The sequence below is a fragment of the Panthera leo genome, chromosome A3 (assembly GCF_018350215.1).
Source record: "Panthera leo isolate Ple1 chromosome A3, P.leo_Ple1_pat1.1, whole genome shotgun sequence".
Classification (NCBI taxonomy): domain Eukaryota; kingdom Metazoa; phylum Chordata; class Mammalia; order Carnivora; family Felidae; genus Panthera; species Panthera leo.
The window spans coordinates 38,385,001-38,398,000 of NC_056681.1; the positions used below are offsets into that span (position 1 = coordinate 38,385,001).

Here is a 13,000-nt window from a genome sequence, read left to right on the forward strand (position 1 = left end):
TGCTTAATCTACAGAATTAACTTGATTCCAGATTTGCTCATCCCTTTTTATCCCACTCTAAGGACCTAGAGCAAAACAAAAGCCTGCAGCGTGTTTTTTTTTTCTTTCTTTCCAAAATTCTGAGGAGGTTGCATAAGGGATGCTACTGAGACCCTCAGTGTCATTCTGGTCAAGATAGTCACATGTGCTCTTCTGCCCATCCCCCTCAGGGGCCCTGTTCTGAGAATTATACTATCTCTTCCCTTTATCTCCAGTTATCCTTAATCTATTGGGTAATTTCTTAAATTCCTAAATATTCTGTTTCTTTATTCCCAAAGAAGTAGCTCCCCTTACTATTAGTACCCAATGCCACCACTTCCTGTCTGTCCCACCCCTTCACCAGCACACCACATTTGCAATGGTCTTCCTCAGCTCCAGTGTCCCAACTCCCCTCTTCTCCTCCCCTTGAACCTCCCACATTTGCTGTCTCCTGGAAGATTCTCCTCCGCCCAGTTCTCCCTGTGTAGAAGTACTGGCCAGGGCTCTATGCATATTCTTTCCCTTTTTTCCTAAATGTTTTAGTCTAACAGTTTCATCTCTCTTCTCTATTCAGATTTCATGAAAATCGTTAACATTTCATGAGTACTTACTCTGCGGCAGGTACTTTGCATATATTATCTCATTTAATTTTCAAAACAACTTCATTAGCTCCATTGTACACTTGGGGAATTTGAGGACAAGAGAAATTAAGGAACTTGAACAAGGTCATCCAGTCAGCAAATGAAAGTACCAGGATTTGAACCCTGGCAGTCTCATGGCTGTCCAAGGGCTGTCCACCATTAAGCTCTTCAAGACTGGGCTCAAATTCCACCTCTTTCAGGAAGCCATCCCTGATTCCCCCTGTATGATATGGTCCCTCCATTTGTGGCATCTTTATGACATTTACTTTTTGTTTTATGTTGTGGTCGTTTTTGTTCACTCTCCTTCCCGTCCTCACCTCACCTCCCACATACACCATAACATTAACAATTCTGGGAGAAAGTGACTGTATTTATTGAGTTCATATTCCCTCTGATGTTAACCTAGAACTGTCTACAATAGGCAGCCAACAAAAGACCTGCTACTTTGAATGGAAGACTAGTCATCTGTAAAAGTGGATCCTCCCAGCATGCCCCAACACCCTGTTTATTTCCAGATGTGACAGGAATTCAGGGTGAACAAACCTCAGGGTGTCACAATGTCCCAAATGAGCAGGTGCTCTGGGCCAGGTGGCTCAGGATCTATTTCTTTTCAAGGCTATGAAGGAAAAGTTAGAACAGAGAAGTAAAGCACATTACAGATTACCATGCTGTGTCAGTATTTGGCCAGCAAATTTATTAAGCAATATTTTAATGCTTCATTTACTTTGAAAAGACAAAATCTCATATTTCAGAATAACTATCCAACCCCAGATTGAGAAATCTTTCCCAAGAGCTATGATGGACTTCAATTTTAAATAAAGGGATATAGTAAATGAGTTGCTTTCCATCTGTTTAGACCTATATATTTCCATGTAACTTTGTTCTCCATCAAGATATCTCATTTTCTCCCTGCCAAATAAAATTACATTAAATTAAATTAAAATAAATAAATCAAGTTATATGAGAGAAAATAAAGTTGATATTGGTTGGAGCTGATGGGCATTGTTGAAAATTTCTTCTTTATGTTATAACTTTCTTCCAGAACAAGTCACAGGGGCAAAATAATAGTTACACAAGCTCAGGCTGTGCACCCAACTGAGAGTGTTATTTGCATCTAGGTAGACCGTTGTGTGCACTGCAGGTTTGCATCAGAGCCAATGTAAGCAGAAAGTTCCCATGGATTTCAGGGAAAATGTGTTGCTTGATTTGGCCACATGTGGAGCTCATAAATGGATATAGGGCCAGGAAAGTAAAAAGGGAGAATCTTCTGCTGATCTTCACAGGATGGCCTGGAAGTTTATCTCTTTACATGGGGTTACATAATTTAGCCATCTTTGAAATCAACCAAAGTGGTTAATTTGTGAGCAGACTAAATCAGTTTTCTGGAAGTCACCTGTATTTGGCCCCTTTTACTCACCCTTCTTTCCCTATGGTCCCCAATTTTGTCTCAGACCTACTGTTCTTCTCTCTTTATAATTAGTCCTTTATCACATTCACCTTCAATCATGGCTTAAATTGTACCTCATAGTAGTTGACTCTGTCTCAGCCAGGGCCTCTCTCTTTCCCTGCATCTCTAACTGCCTGTCAAACAGTCCCACTTCTGAGAACCATAACCACCTCCAACTCAGCATTGTCTTCCCCCATAAGCAGCACCCCTTTCTAATTCCCTCTGTCTTCTTATCAACAATACCATAATGCTCCTTGCAGATACTTTTCATTTTCCTCTTCCTCGACCTTGTACCAACAAGTCACAAAAGTTTATCAACTCCTCCTCATGAGGATCTCAGTCCCTTTTTCTGGACTCTGACAAATCCAGGAAGAAAGGAAGCTAATTGTGTGTCCCAAAGATGTGGAAGGAACGAGGAGATGGTTCCTAACTGAGTCAGGAGGTCATTTGAAACGCAGGAGACAGATGCAGTCCAAAGGTCAAACACAGAATAGAGCCAGGGAAAGGAGCCAAAGACTGGCACTACAGTAGTAAGATCAGCTATCCACCAGACCTACAGGACTGCTGTGAGGACATAGTGAGAAGGAGGTCAAGAAATCAGGAGCCAGGGACCTGGTCTGTTTTGTTCATCTTTGTATCCCCAGAACATAGCATATAGTCAGCTCACAGTTGGCACCCACTGAATACTCTATAATCCCAAATATAGGACATTGATTATAACCTCTCATTCAAGACCTCATATTAAGCAATGCTATCTCACTGTCATTATTTGAGACCACCAGGTAATGTTTAGGGAAGACATGTGAGACAAGAGCAACATCCATCCATGTTAGTTTTGGGTATCTAGAAAAGTAACCTGATATAATGGATAAATAAGGAGGCAAGGAATAATATCTCATGGAGTTTTGATGTAACAATTTAAGTGTTCAATGTCATTATAAAAAGATTTTTTAAATTGCTTTAAAAACAAGTTATGTGGAGATAAATATTCATCTACAGATACATTTATTATTATGATTATTATTATTATTACTATTTGAGAGAGAGAGAGAGAGGGAGAGAGAGAGAGAGAGAGCACACACGAGTGGGGGAGAGGAGCAGACAGAGAGAGAGAGAGAATCTCAAGCAGGTTCCATGCTCAGCACAGAGCCTGACATGGGGCCCAGCCCCACAACCTGAGCCGAAATCAAGAGTCGAATGCTCAACCAACTGAGCTACCCAGGGGCCCCTACAGGTAGATTTTTTTGATTGTCATATATTTTGTGGCTTGGGATAAAACTTCCAGTGACTAAGTCACATAGAGATCCTATAACATTGCAGCTCAAGCAACATAGAGGAAAGGAAGGTGACATGTTCTAGAAAACTGTGTTGATGGAATCAAACAGTGCTGGTAGTAACAACAGAGATTATGAGAGTAGCAAAAAGAATGTTTCCAATTAACATGATGTCATATAATGCATCATTTAAATATATATGTGTAAATTAAATTAATGCATTAAATATTAGTAGGCATTAGACAATTTCCTGTAAGTCACTAAAAGTTATATATTCCAAGTAGTTAAATCAGTCCTCATTGAGAAATGCAGAATCTGTGCATTGCATTATATTTGTTGAATGAAAGAATGAATGAATGTATAAATATTTATTAAAGACTAAAATTTAATTAAACATTATCCTTAGGAATAATTTACTCACTAATCCAATGAGCCAATATTGATTATGCTACTATATGCAAATCAACTAAGCAGGAATGAGAATGGTTTGGTACTAAAAGTGACTTTCCACTGGAATGTTGACACCTAATATAAAGAAATACTTCCTATAACTTTCTGTTATAAAAAATTTCAAACACACACACAAGTTAAAAAATAACAAACATTCATATAACCTCTACCTAACTCAATAGTTATTAACATTTTCCCCAAATTGCTTCATATGTATTTAATTTGGAAAGAAATTACAGGTGTCATAACATTTCATTCCCCTAATACTTCAGCATACACTATAAAGTTTAAAACATTTCCCCACATAACTATAACACTACTGTCACTCCTAACAAAATTAACAATAACTCCTTAATAAGATACATACCCAGGCCACATTTGGACTTACACAGTTGTTCAAATTATGTATTTTTAACCAGGCTTTTACAACAACAAGAAAATAGGATCCAATGAAAGAACACACACAGCATTGGGTTGTGTCTCTTAAAGTCCCCTCCACCACAGACCCTTTTTTTCCCCTTTTTTCTTCTTTTCTCCAGCTTTTTGAGGTATAATTGACAAATAAAAACTGTATATACAATGTTATTTGATACATGTAGACACTGTGAAATTATTACCACAGTCAAGCTAATTAATATATCCATCACCTCACCTAGTTACCATTTTTTGTGTGTGGTGAAACACTTTAGATACACTGATCAAATTTCAAATATACTATACAGTATTAACTGTGGTAACCACGCTGCACATTAGATCCCAGAACTTATCCACCTCGTAACTGAAGATTTGTGTACTTTGGCCAACATCTCACCCTTTCCCCTACTTCCTGCCCCTTGCAACCACCATTCTACTCTCTGCCTCTGTGAGTTCAGTTCTTTTAGATTCCACATATAAATGAGATTGTGCGGTATTTGTCTTTCTATGTCTGGCTTATTTCATTTAGCATGATGTCATCCAGGTTTATCTATATTGTTGCAAATGGCAGGGTTTCCTCCTTTCTGTGGCTAAATAGTATTCCACAGTACTCTATATTCTTTATCCATTCATCTATCTACAGACACTTAGATTGTTTCTGTGTCTTGGTTCTCATGAATAATGATGGAATGGACTTGGAGGTGCAGATACCTCTTCAAGACACTGATTTCATTTCCTATGGATATATACCCAGAAGTGGGATTGCTGGATCATGTGATAGTTCTATTTTTAAAATTTTTTTGAGGAACCTCCATATGGGTTGCATGTTTTCATATTGGTTGTACCAATTTACATTCCCACCAACAGTGTACAAGTGTTGCCTTTTCTCCACATCCTCACAAACGATTGTTATCTTTTATCTTTTTGAGAGTACCCAGACCCTAATAGGTGTGAGGTGTCTCACTGTAGTCTTCATTTGCGTCCCCCTGATTAGTGATGTTAAGCACTTTTCATATACTTGTTGGCCATTTGTATATCTTCTTTGGGAAAATGTCTATTCAGGTCCTTTGCTCATTTCTTTTAAGTTTATTTATTTGGAAAGACAGAGAGCAGCATGAGTGGGGGAATGGCAGAGAGAGAGGGAGAAAGAGAATCCTAAGCAGTCTCCATGCTGTCAGCACACGGGGCCCCACACAGACCTCGATCTCATGAACCGCGAGATCATGACCTGAGCTGAAATCAAGAGTTGGATGCTTAACCGACTGAGCCACCTGGGCACCCCTCCTTTGGCACCCCATTTTTAAACATGGTTTATAAGAATTTTTTAGTTGTATGAGTTCCTTATCTATTTTGGATATAACCCCTTATCATATATATGGTTTGCAAATTTTTTTCTCCCATTCCATCGGTTGCCTTTTCATTTTGTTGATAATTTCCTTTGCTGTGCACATTGTGGATTATCTTATTGTTTCCTCATGAAGTCATTTACCACATTCCCTTATCCTGATCCTGATATTTCTTGTGAAATTAATATTAGATATAAACATTTGACTAAACTCAGGTTAAATGTATCATTAGAGTATTGAGTATTACATTATGATAAGAGCACAGATGCTCTTGTTCCAACATTGGTGATGTAATTTGATCACCTGGTCAAGGTAGTAACCTCAGATTTGTGATTAGGGGGTAACCTATGGGGTGATACTTTGGCATCTTGCAAAAACCATATTCCTCATTAACTTTTCACCTAATGGATTTAGCATCTGTTGAGAATTTTTCCCTGAATCAATTATTTTATTAGGGGGTTGTAAAATAAAATGTAACTTTCTGGTTACCCTCTTTAATGATCAATTCCACTTTTCTCTAAGCACTTTTTATGATCTTAAACATGTCCTTTGAAATTTAAAAGTTTGAAAGTCCAAAATTTTAAGTATTATATTTTATTGCAATAGAAGAGAACTAACCTTCTATTTTCTTTTGTGTTTTAGCAAAATGGGAAACCACATTTTTACGATAAGCCAATTGTTGAATCCTTTGAGGAAGCACCTCTTCATGTTATGGTTTTCACTTACTTGGGATATGGACTTGGAACCCTATTTGGCTATTTCAGAGACTTTCTGAGGAACTGCGGAATAGAAAAGTGCAATGCAGCTGTAGAACGAGAAGAACAAAAAGTATGTATGTGTACGTGCTTGGATCTTTGTCAATGCATATTCTTCTATTAAATGTTCTCAGAAGTGGTGATACGTGTATAGATCTTAAAAAGAGTGATGCTCTCAGAAACCATTTGGGTAAATTCTATTCATCTCCACCCCATAAACCCCATACCCTATGTGTTGGATTTTTTTTTTTTTTAAGTATTTTATTGAGCAACTAACTACTATTCACCAGATACTGAACTAAGGGTTTTCTCAGACATTATTGCATTTAATTTTTATAACAATCCCATGAGATAGGTATTATAAGACAATTTTTTTAAGTTTATTTATTTTTGAAGGAGAGAGAAGCAGAGTGTGAGTGGGGGAGGGGCAGAGAGAGAGGGAGACACAGAATCCGAAGCAGGGTCCAGGTTCTGAGCTGTCAGCACAGAGCCCCACACAGGGCTTGAACTCACAGACTGGGAGATCATGACCTGAGCTGAAGTCAGATGCTTAACCGACTGAGCCACACAGGTGCTCCTAAAATACCATTTTAAAGAAATGAAAAAATCAAAATATAAGAGCAAAGGCATTTGGATAGGACTGTATGCTGGTCTTCTTGTTGCAAGATGAGTATTATTTATGTTTTGTTCTAGAATAGAAAAGTGTGCCTGAGTGAAATATGAAACTATAATTTCATTATAGTCAAAGTTTGTCAACTTTAATACCATTTGACATTTTGGATTGGATAATTCTTTGGTGGGAGAGGCTGCCTTTGCATCGTAGGATTTTTAAAAGCATCCCTGGCCTCTATTCATATCAGTGAATTAGCATTCTACCACACACTTTTTTTTTAATATGAAATTTATTGTCAAAATGGTTTCCATACAACACCCAGTGCTCCAACCACACACTTTGACAATCCAACATGCATGCAAACATTGCCAAATGCATCGTGAAGTGCAAAAACACCCCAATTTAGAACCCAACCTAGATACTTTTGATAGTTAGCCCACAAAAGTCTACAGAGCTATCAGGACAACATGGAAAATATTCAGTTATCTGCAGCCTGAATCTTCCTAACATGTTTTCTAAATCGATTCAAGTGATTTATGATGCCCTGAATTCCTTTTTTCTAAAAATTGCTTTGAAATACTATGATGATTATGGGCATAGATCATTCCACATGATGGAGACTTAAACACAGCCAAGTAAAGAACATAGGGAAAGAAACCATGGTGTGAAAGAGGTAAGAGAAAGCATTGTACATTCAAGAAACTGAGGAATTCCAATGACTGGACTATTGTAAGTGACAGTGGGAGTATGTGGGGAGAAAGATTGTTTGAGAGGCAAGTAGAGACCACACTATAATGGGTTTCTATAAGCCAAAGATATTTATTATAAGAACAATGGGTAGGCATTGAAAGAATTCAGGCAGAGGAATGCAGATTTGCAGATTAGAAAGACCATGCTCACTGGCCTAAGAAGAAGGGATTGCAGGAGGACAGCACAGACCAAAAAAACCAGTTAAGAGGCTGATGCAGAAATCCAGCTTAAAAACAAACAAACAAACAAAAAAACAAACAAAAAAGCTAGATGAGACTTTGGGGTAAGACCAGGGTAGTAGTTATAATAGGAGTGGTAGTAAGAGATAAGACCAAGAGATGTTAAAGAAGATGGAGTCAGGGATGATTGGCTTGACCTGGGGAATTAGGGAAATGGACAAATCAAAGAAAGGTTTATGCCTTAGACAGCTGGGCAGAAAGAAGGCTGTGGAATTCATTGAAATGGGGAATAGAGAAGAAAGATCCAATTGGAGGGGAAAGGGGCCAATTTTTTTTTGAGAGGTTGAGAACTGGCAGATAGATATAAAAGTCTAGACCCTCAGAGAAAAGTCTCATATGGATATTGTGGATACTGTGGGATCTTTAGAATATCTTGAGCATATCAACATCAAAGCCATAGAAGTAGATGAAATCTCCCAAGGAAGGTCTATGGAGAAAAAAGAGGAAGGAAGAGAAGAGAATGAAGAACTTTAGAGAATTTAGTAGATGTAAGAGATAAAATTCCAATTCAAGACTAGAAGCAAAGTGACAATTTCAAAAACCTTATAATATTTTAGGAAAGAGATATTTATGCTTAAACTGGGGAAGAGGTAGATGGAATGAAGAAAAGGGAATTATAGAGATATTTAGGAAGTAGAATCAACAAGTCTTGGCGGCTGCAAGTATAGAAAATAAGATAAAGGGAAGAAACTAGGGTAATCTCAAATTTCTACTTTGGTCAGAAACGAGAATAGTAGTGGCACACCCATCACAATGGAAAGGTTTTATGTTGGCAAAAAGATGTCCACAGATACGGTTTTGAGGATGTACAGGTTCTTAAGTGGCAAAGAATATAGAAACAGTAAAATCTAGTAGGAGCTGATGATGAAATGGGAGACTGAAATGAGAAAGCAGATTCCACTTGGCCATTCTCCCAAGGATCCCCACAGCCCCTCCCTGACACCAGCTGTCTGTTCTAGAAGCTCTTATCACCAATCTGCCTGCTCCCTAGGTGTAGGTAACTGGTGCACAATAAATTAGCACATTTCAGAATATTTACTAGGACAGAGAGTGAGTCAAATGTAAATTTCTCAGGTGTGGCATCCCTTGGCAGGCTTAGGCTTCAGCTCTGCCATCTATTTTCTGACCTGTGCCAATATTTTTGCTCTATCAACCCATCAGGGCTAGTCAGTTTGGTTTTTCTAAAGAATTTCTTACATTTCAAGCAGAACATATTTTTATATATATGCAAACTGGTTCTTGGGGAAGCAGACTCTGAGATGGAGAGTTGAGGGCAGAATGGTTTTTATGGAGTGATCTTGGAAGTAACACCTGTACACCTGCAAGGGAGCAAGATACAGGAGCAAGATAAGGCAGGTGAATTGTGATGCAGTCCCAGACAAGGCCTCAGTGGATCCCACAGGGAGCCCTGGAGATGAGAGGGTGCTTCCTCACTGAGGGAAGGGTGTGGAGTCTCCAAGGAAGATAGATGGGAGCTAACCACCATAGACGGATGTGATCCTGAGCCAGGCAGCTTCCTTCAGCAAGCTGCCAGCCTCCAACACTTCTGGCATTGGGGGAAGGGGTGCCTGGTCCTGAACAATGGGATACACTGAGCACAAGCAGCCTGTATTGCAGCACCAGTCACTATGGTTGCAAGAACTGCTCCAACCTCCTCCCAGGAGGGAGACAGTGCATCACATAAATCAGTGCCTTGCATTTCTTTACAAAATAAATGATTTCCCACCTGTTTGACCTCTGTGAGGTAGAGAGCATCAGCCAATTGACTCATCTTGGTGGATATACCTTTCACATGGCACACTTTTTATTATGTGTTGTTTTATTATGTGTTTTATTATGTGTTTAGACATTTATAGCCTTCCAGAGTAACAATGGCTGCAGTAGCTATATTCTTTTTGATGGGACTTGGTCACTAGAAACCCTAACTTCAGGCTGACCTTTATCCTTTTAATATTTCCCCCAGCCCTGTACTTCTGACAGTACTCTTGCTTTATGTTAATAAGCTACCTGAGGCACATCTTAAAGTCTCTTGCTGGAAACAGGCTGTTTTCCAGTGACTCCTGGTTCTTCTAGCAGACATGAGCAATATATTCCATTCTGGCCAGTGAGAGTGCAGAATAAGTTGTCCCATAAGAACAACCAACCAAGAACAAAATGACACTAAGGAAAAGTGTATCCGTGAGGTGGTGGTAGAGAATAGTAATTATGTTTTCCAGAAAGATCATAAGCAGCTGTCTGATTACTGATTACACTCTTTTACTCCATGTGAGTTCTTTTTTTTAAATGTTTATTTATTTTGAGAGAGAGAGCAGAGAGGGGCAGAGAGAGAGAGAGAGGGAGAGAGAGAGTCCCAAGCAGGCTCCACACTGTGAGCACAGAGCCCGATGTGGGGCTCGATCACCATGAATTGTGAGATCATGACCTGAGCTAAAATCGAGAGTCAGACACTTAAGGGGACTGAGCCACCCAGGTGCCCCTCTATGTGCATTCTTTTTATTTGTTTTATCTTTAATAAAAGTTGTAAAAATTTAAGGTGTACAACATGATATTTTGATTAAAATATACATAACAAAATGATTGCCACAGTCAAGCTAATTGACATGTTCATCCCCTCATTTCTTTCTTTTTTTAATCAAATACAAGAATTCATTAATTCAATTTTCCTATCTTCTCTCTCACTGGGATGACTCCTCTCAGACCAAACCATCCTTTCAACTAAAGTGATGTCCCAAATTAGAATCTTTTTGTGTTCTTCTTCTTTTTGATTTCTAGCTCTAACACTCCAAAACATGAGGCTCTGATAATTCACTTATCTAGATCACTTCATTACTGATTCACTTAATACAAAATAAGTGAAAAGAATACAAAAATAAAAATCTTCCTCCAGAAGAGCAGTAAAAAAGATCATAGGCCCAAGGCACCTGCACTTCTGACAGACTCCACTAACGATCAGAATACAGTGGCAAGGAAAAGGACCATACAGACAGGTACAAGGTTTAAATATTCTTGCATAAGTTCTCCTTTTAACTCTTAATTTTGGGGACACATTGACTTTTTTAAACCAAAGACCACTTCAGCAGTGAATTATAATTTATTAAAGACCTCTGGATAAATCACTTTCTCAATGATGCAACAACTTAACTTTGCAAAATCTAGAAGAGGATGTCAGCAAATAAACCCAAATGAATGTCAAGCAACATCAGAGACTTGAAAAACCTCAAGCACAGCCCCATTTATCAATCCTTATGTTTCGATAACTGGTTCAGCAAGACCCACTCCATATGGCACTAGCCTGTTGTAAAACATTTCAGTGCAATTTCATGTTCACACTGGATCCAGAGAGTCCCCAGTGTCCCTACAAGTAAATCCCAGACATTTCTGGCCCATCCCCAGAGATTTTTACTCCCACATGAAACAGAGTGTTCAGCAAGTTGTAACTGTAAAGAATTTTAAGACGAATCTCCAAATGTTCGCATAAATTAAAAATTTCCCTTTTGCGTCCTGATAGGATAGCAGGATTCCCCCAGAGAGACTTCCTTCTGAATAATTTGAACGATGGGTTCCATTAAGGTCACTGAGTATGAGTTTTGTCCAAAGCACACACACAGATGGCCCAAGCTCTGGTCTTCCTGTTTGGACCTGGGTGAGTCCAAACTCAGAGAGCTTTCATTGGGGTTTCCCTGGGAACATAACATATTAACCAGCAGCTTGTGAGATGGTAATATTAGACCAGTGGTTCTTGGCCTAGGATGCACATTGGAATCACCTGAGAAGTTTTAAAAGCCTCTAATACCTGGGCTTTGCCTGCAAATATTCTGATTGAATTGACCTGTGGTGCACCCTTAGTGGGGTTCATAAAAGCTTCCCACATGATTCCCAGGTATAGCCAAAGTTAGAAACCAGTGTTTTAGAACAATGCTTCTCAGACTTTCCTGGGCATACAAATGGTCACTCCCTCACTTCCTTGATTTAAATATTGCTAAGAAATCAATAGCTTTAAATGCAGCAGAAATTGCTGGCCAGTGAAACCCCCAATATCCCCAAATAGGCTTGGTTTCAAATACCTTCTGACTGCTTCTAAAAAGCAAATGCGCCCTGCAAGGGATGAATATTTTCCACAATTTCTCCTAGCAGGGAAGCATGTACCATAGGTTGTAACAGCTCCAAAATGATAGTTCTAGAAATATTTTGTGAAATAAGACCATCAGTAAAATCAGATCACAGCCCCCATACAGTGAATACTCAGATCAACATTTATCCAAACAAATACGTATATATATACTTATGTGTACACACACACACACACACACACACACACACACACACACATTACACACACAACGTAATATCATTTAAATGTTAGTTAAATCATTTGTTTAGTTCTTTTACAATATAGGCCTCTCTGCTTCCCTTTGCAAGAAGGAATCTACAAATAGTAGGCAGGCAGAGTTAATTGATTTTGATAAGGTAGAGCTTTGCTATCTATACCAATTAATACTAAGCCAATGTGTCACATGGGTGAATTATGACAAGCCCTAATGAAGAGTCTCCTCTCAAACTTGTGTCTTTTTTTCCTTGCCTTTTTACTATGGAAATAATGAGCAAAAGCAATCTCTTTTTGCATTCTTCCTGTCTTTTTCATGCATGTAATTACACACAAAGGTTCATTTGCACTTACTCTGTCCTTTCGTAAATGGGATAAATGGGATCATATCATACACATTGTTGTGTGACTTACTTTTTCTCACCTAACTCTTATCTGGAGATCTTTACATGCCAGTACAAGGTTACCTCATTCCTTTTAATACTTGCATGATGGTATTGCATAATGTGGATATATGATTATATTCCTTTTTTATTATTTTATTATTTCAAACAATTCTTCGATGAATAGCATATGTATTTATTCAAGGATAATTCCTAGAGGTGGCTTTCTGGGTTCAAGGAATGTACACTTTAACTTCTGAGAGATTGGCAAATTGCCTTTCAACAAGCTTGCCTAGCTAGACTCCAGTCAGCAGTACCTAGGAGTGCTTGTCTCTTCACCAGAGCT

At 38.6% G+C, this 13,000-nt stretch overlaps 1 protein-coding gene across 1 annotated transcript in view; it reads left to right on the forward strand.

Annotated features, from left to right (window-relative positions):
* SPTLC3 (serine palmitoyltransferase long chain base subunit 3) overlaps positions 1-13,000 on the forward strand; it is a 134,467-nt gene that overhangs the window by 23,493 nt on the left and 97,974 nt on the right. Inside the window, exon 2 of the mRNA XM_042931622.1 lies at positions 6,233-6,418. Within this exon, the coding sequence (XP_042787556.1) occupies positions 6,233-6,418 (186 nt within the window). The remainder of the gene's footprint in view (positions 1-6,232; positions 6,419-13,000) is intronic.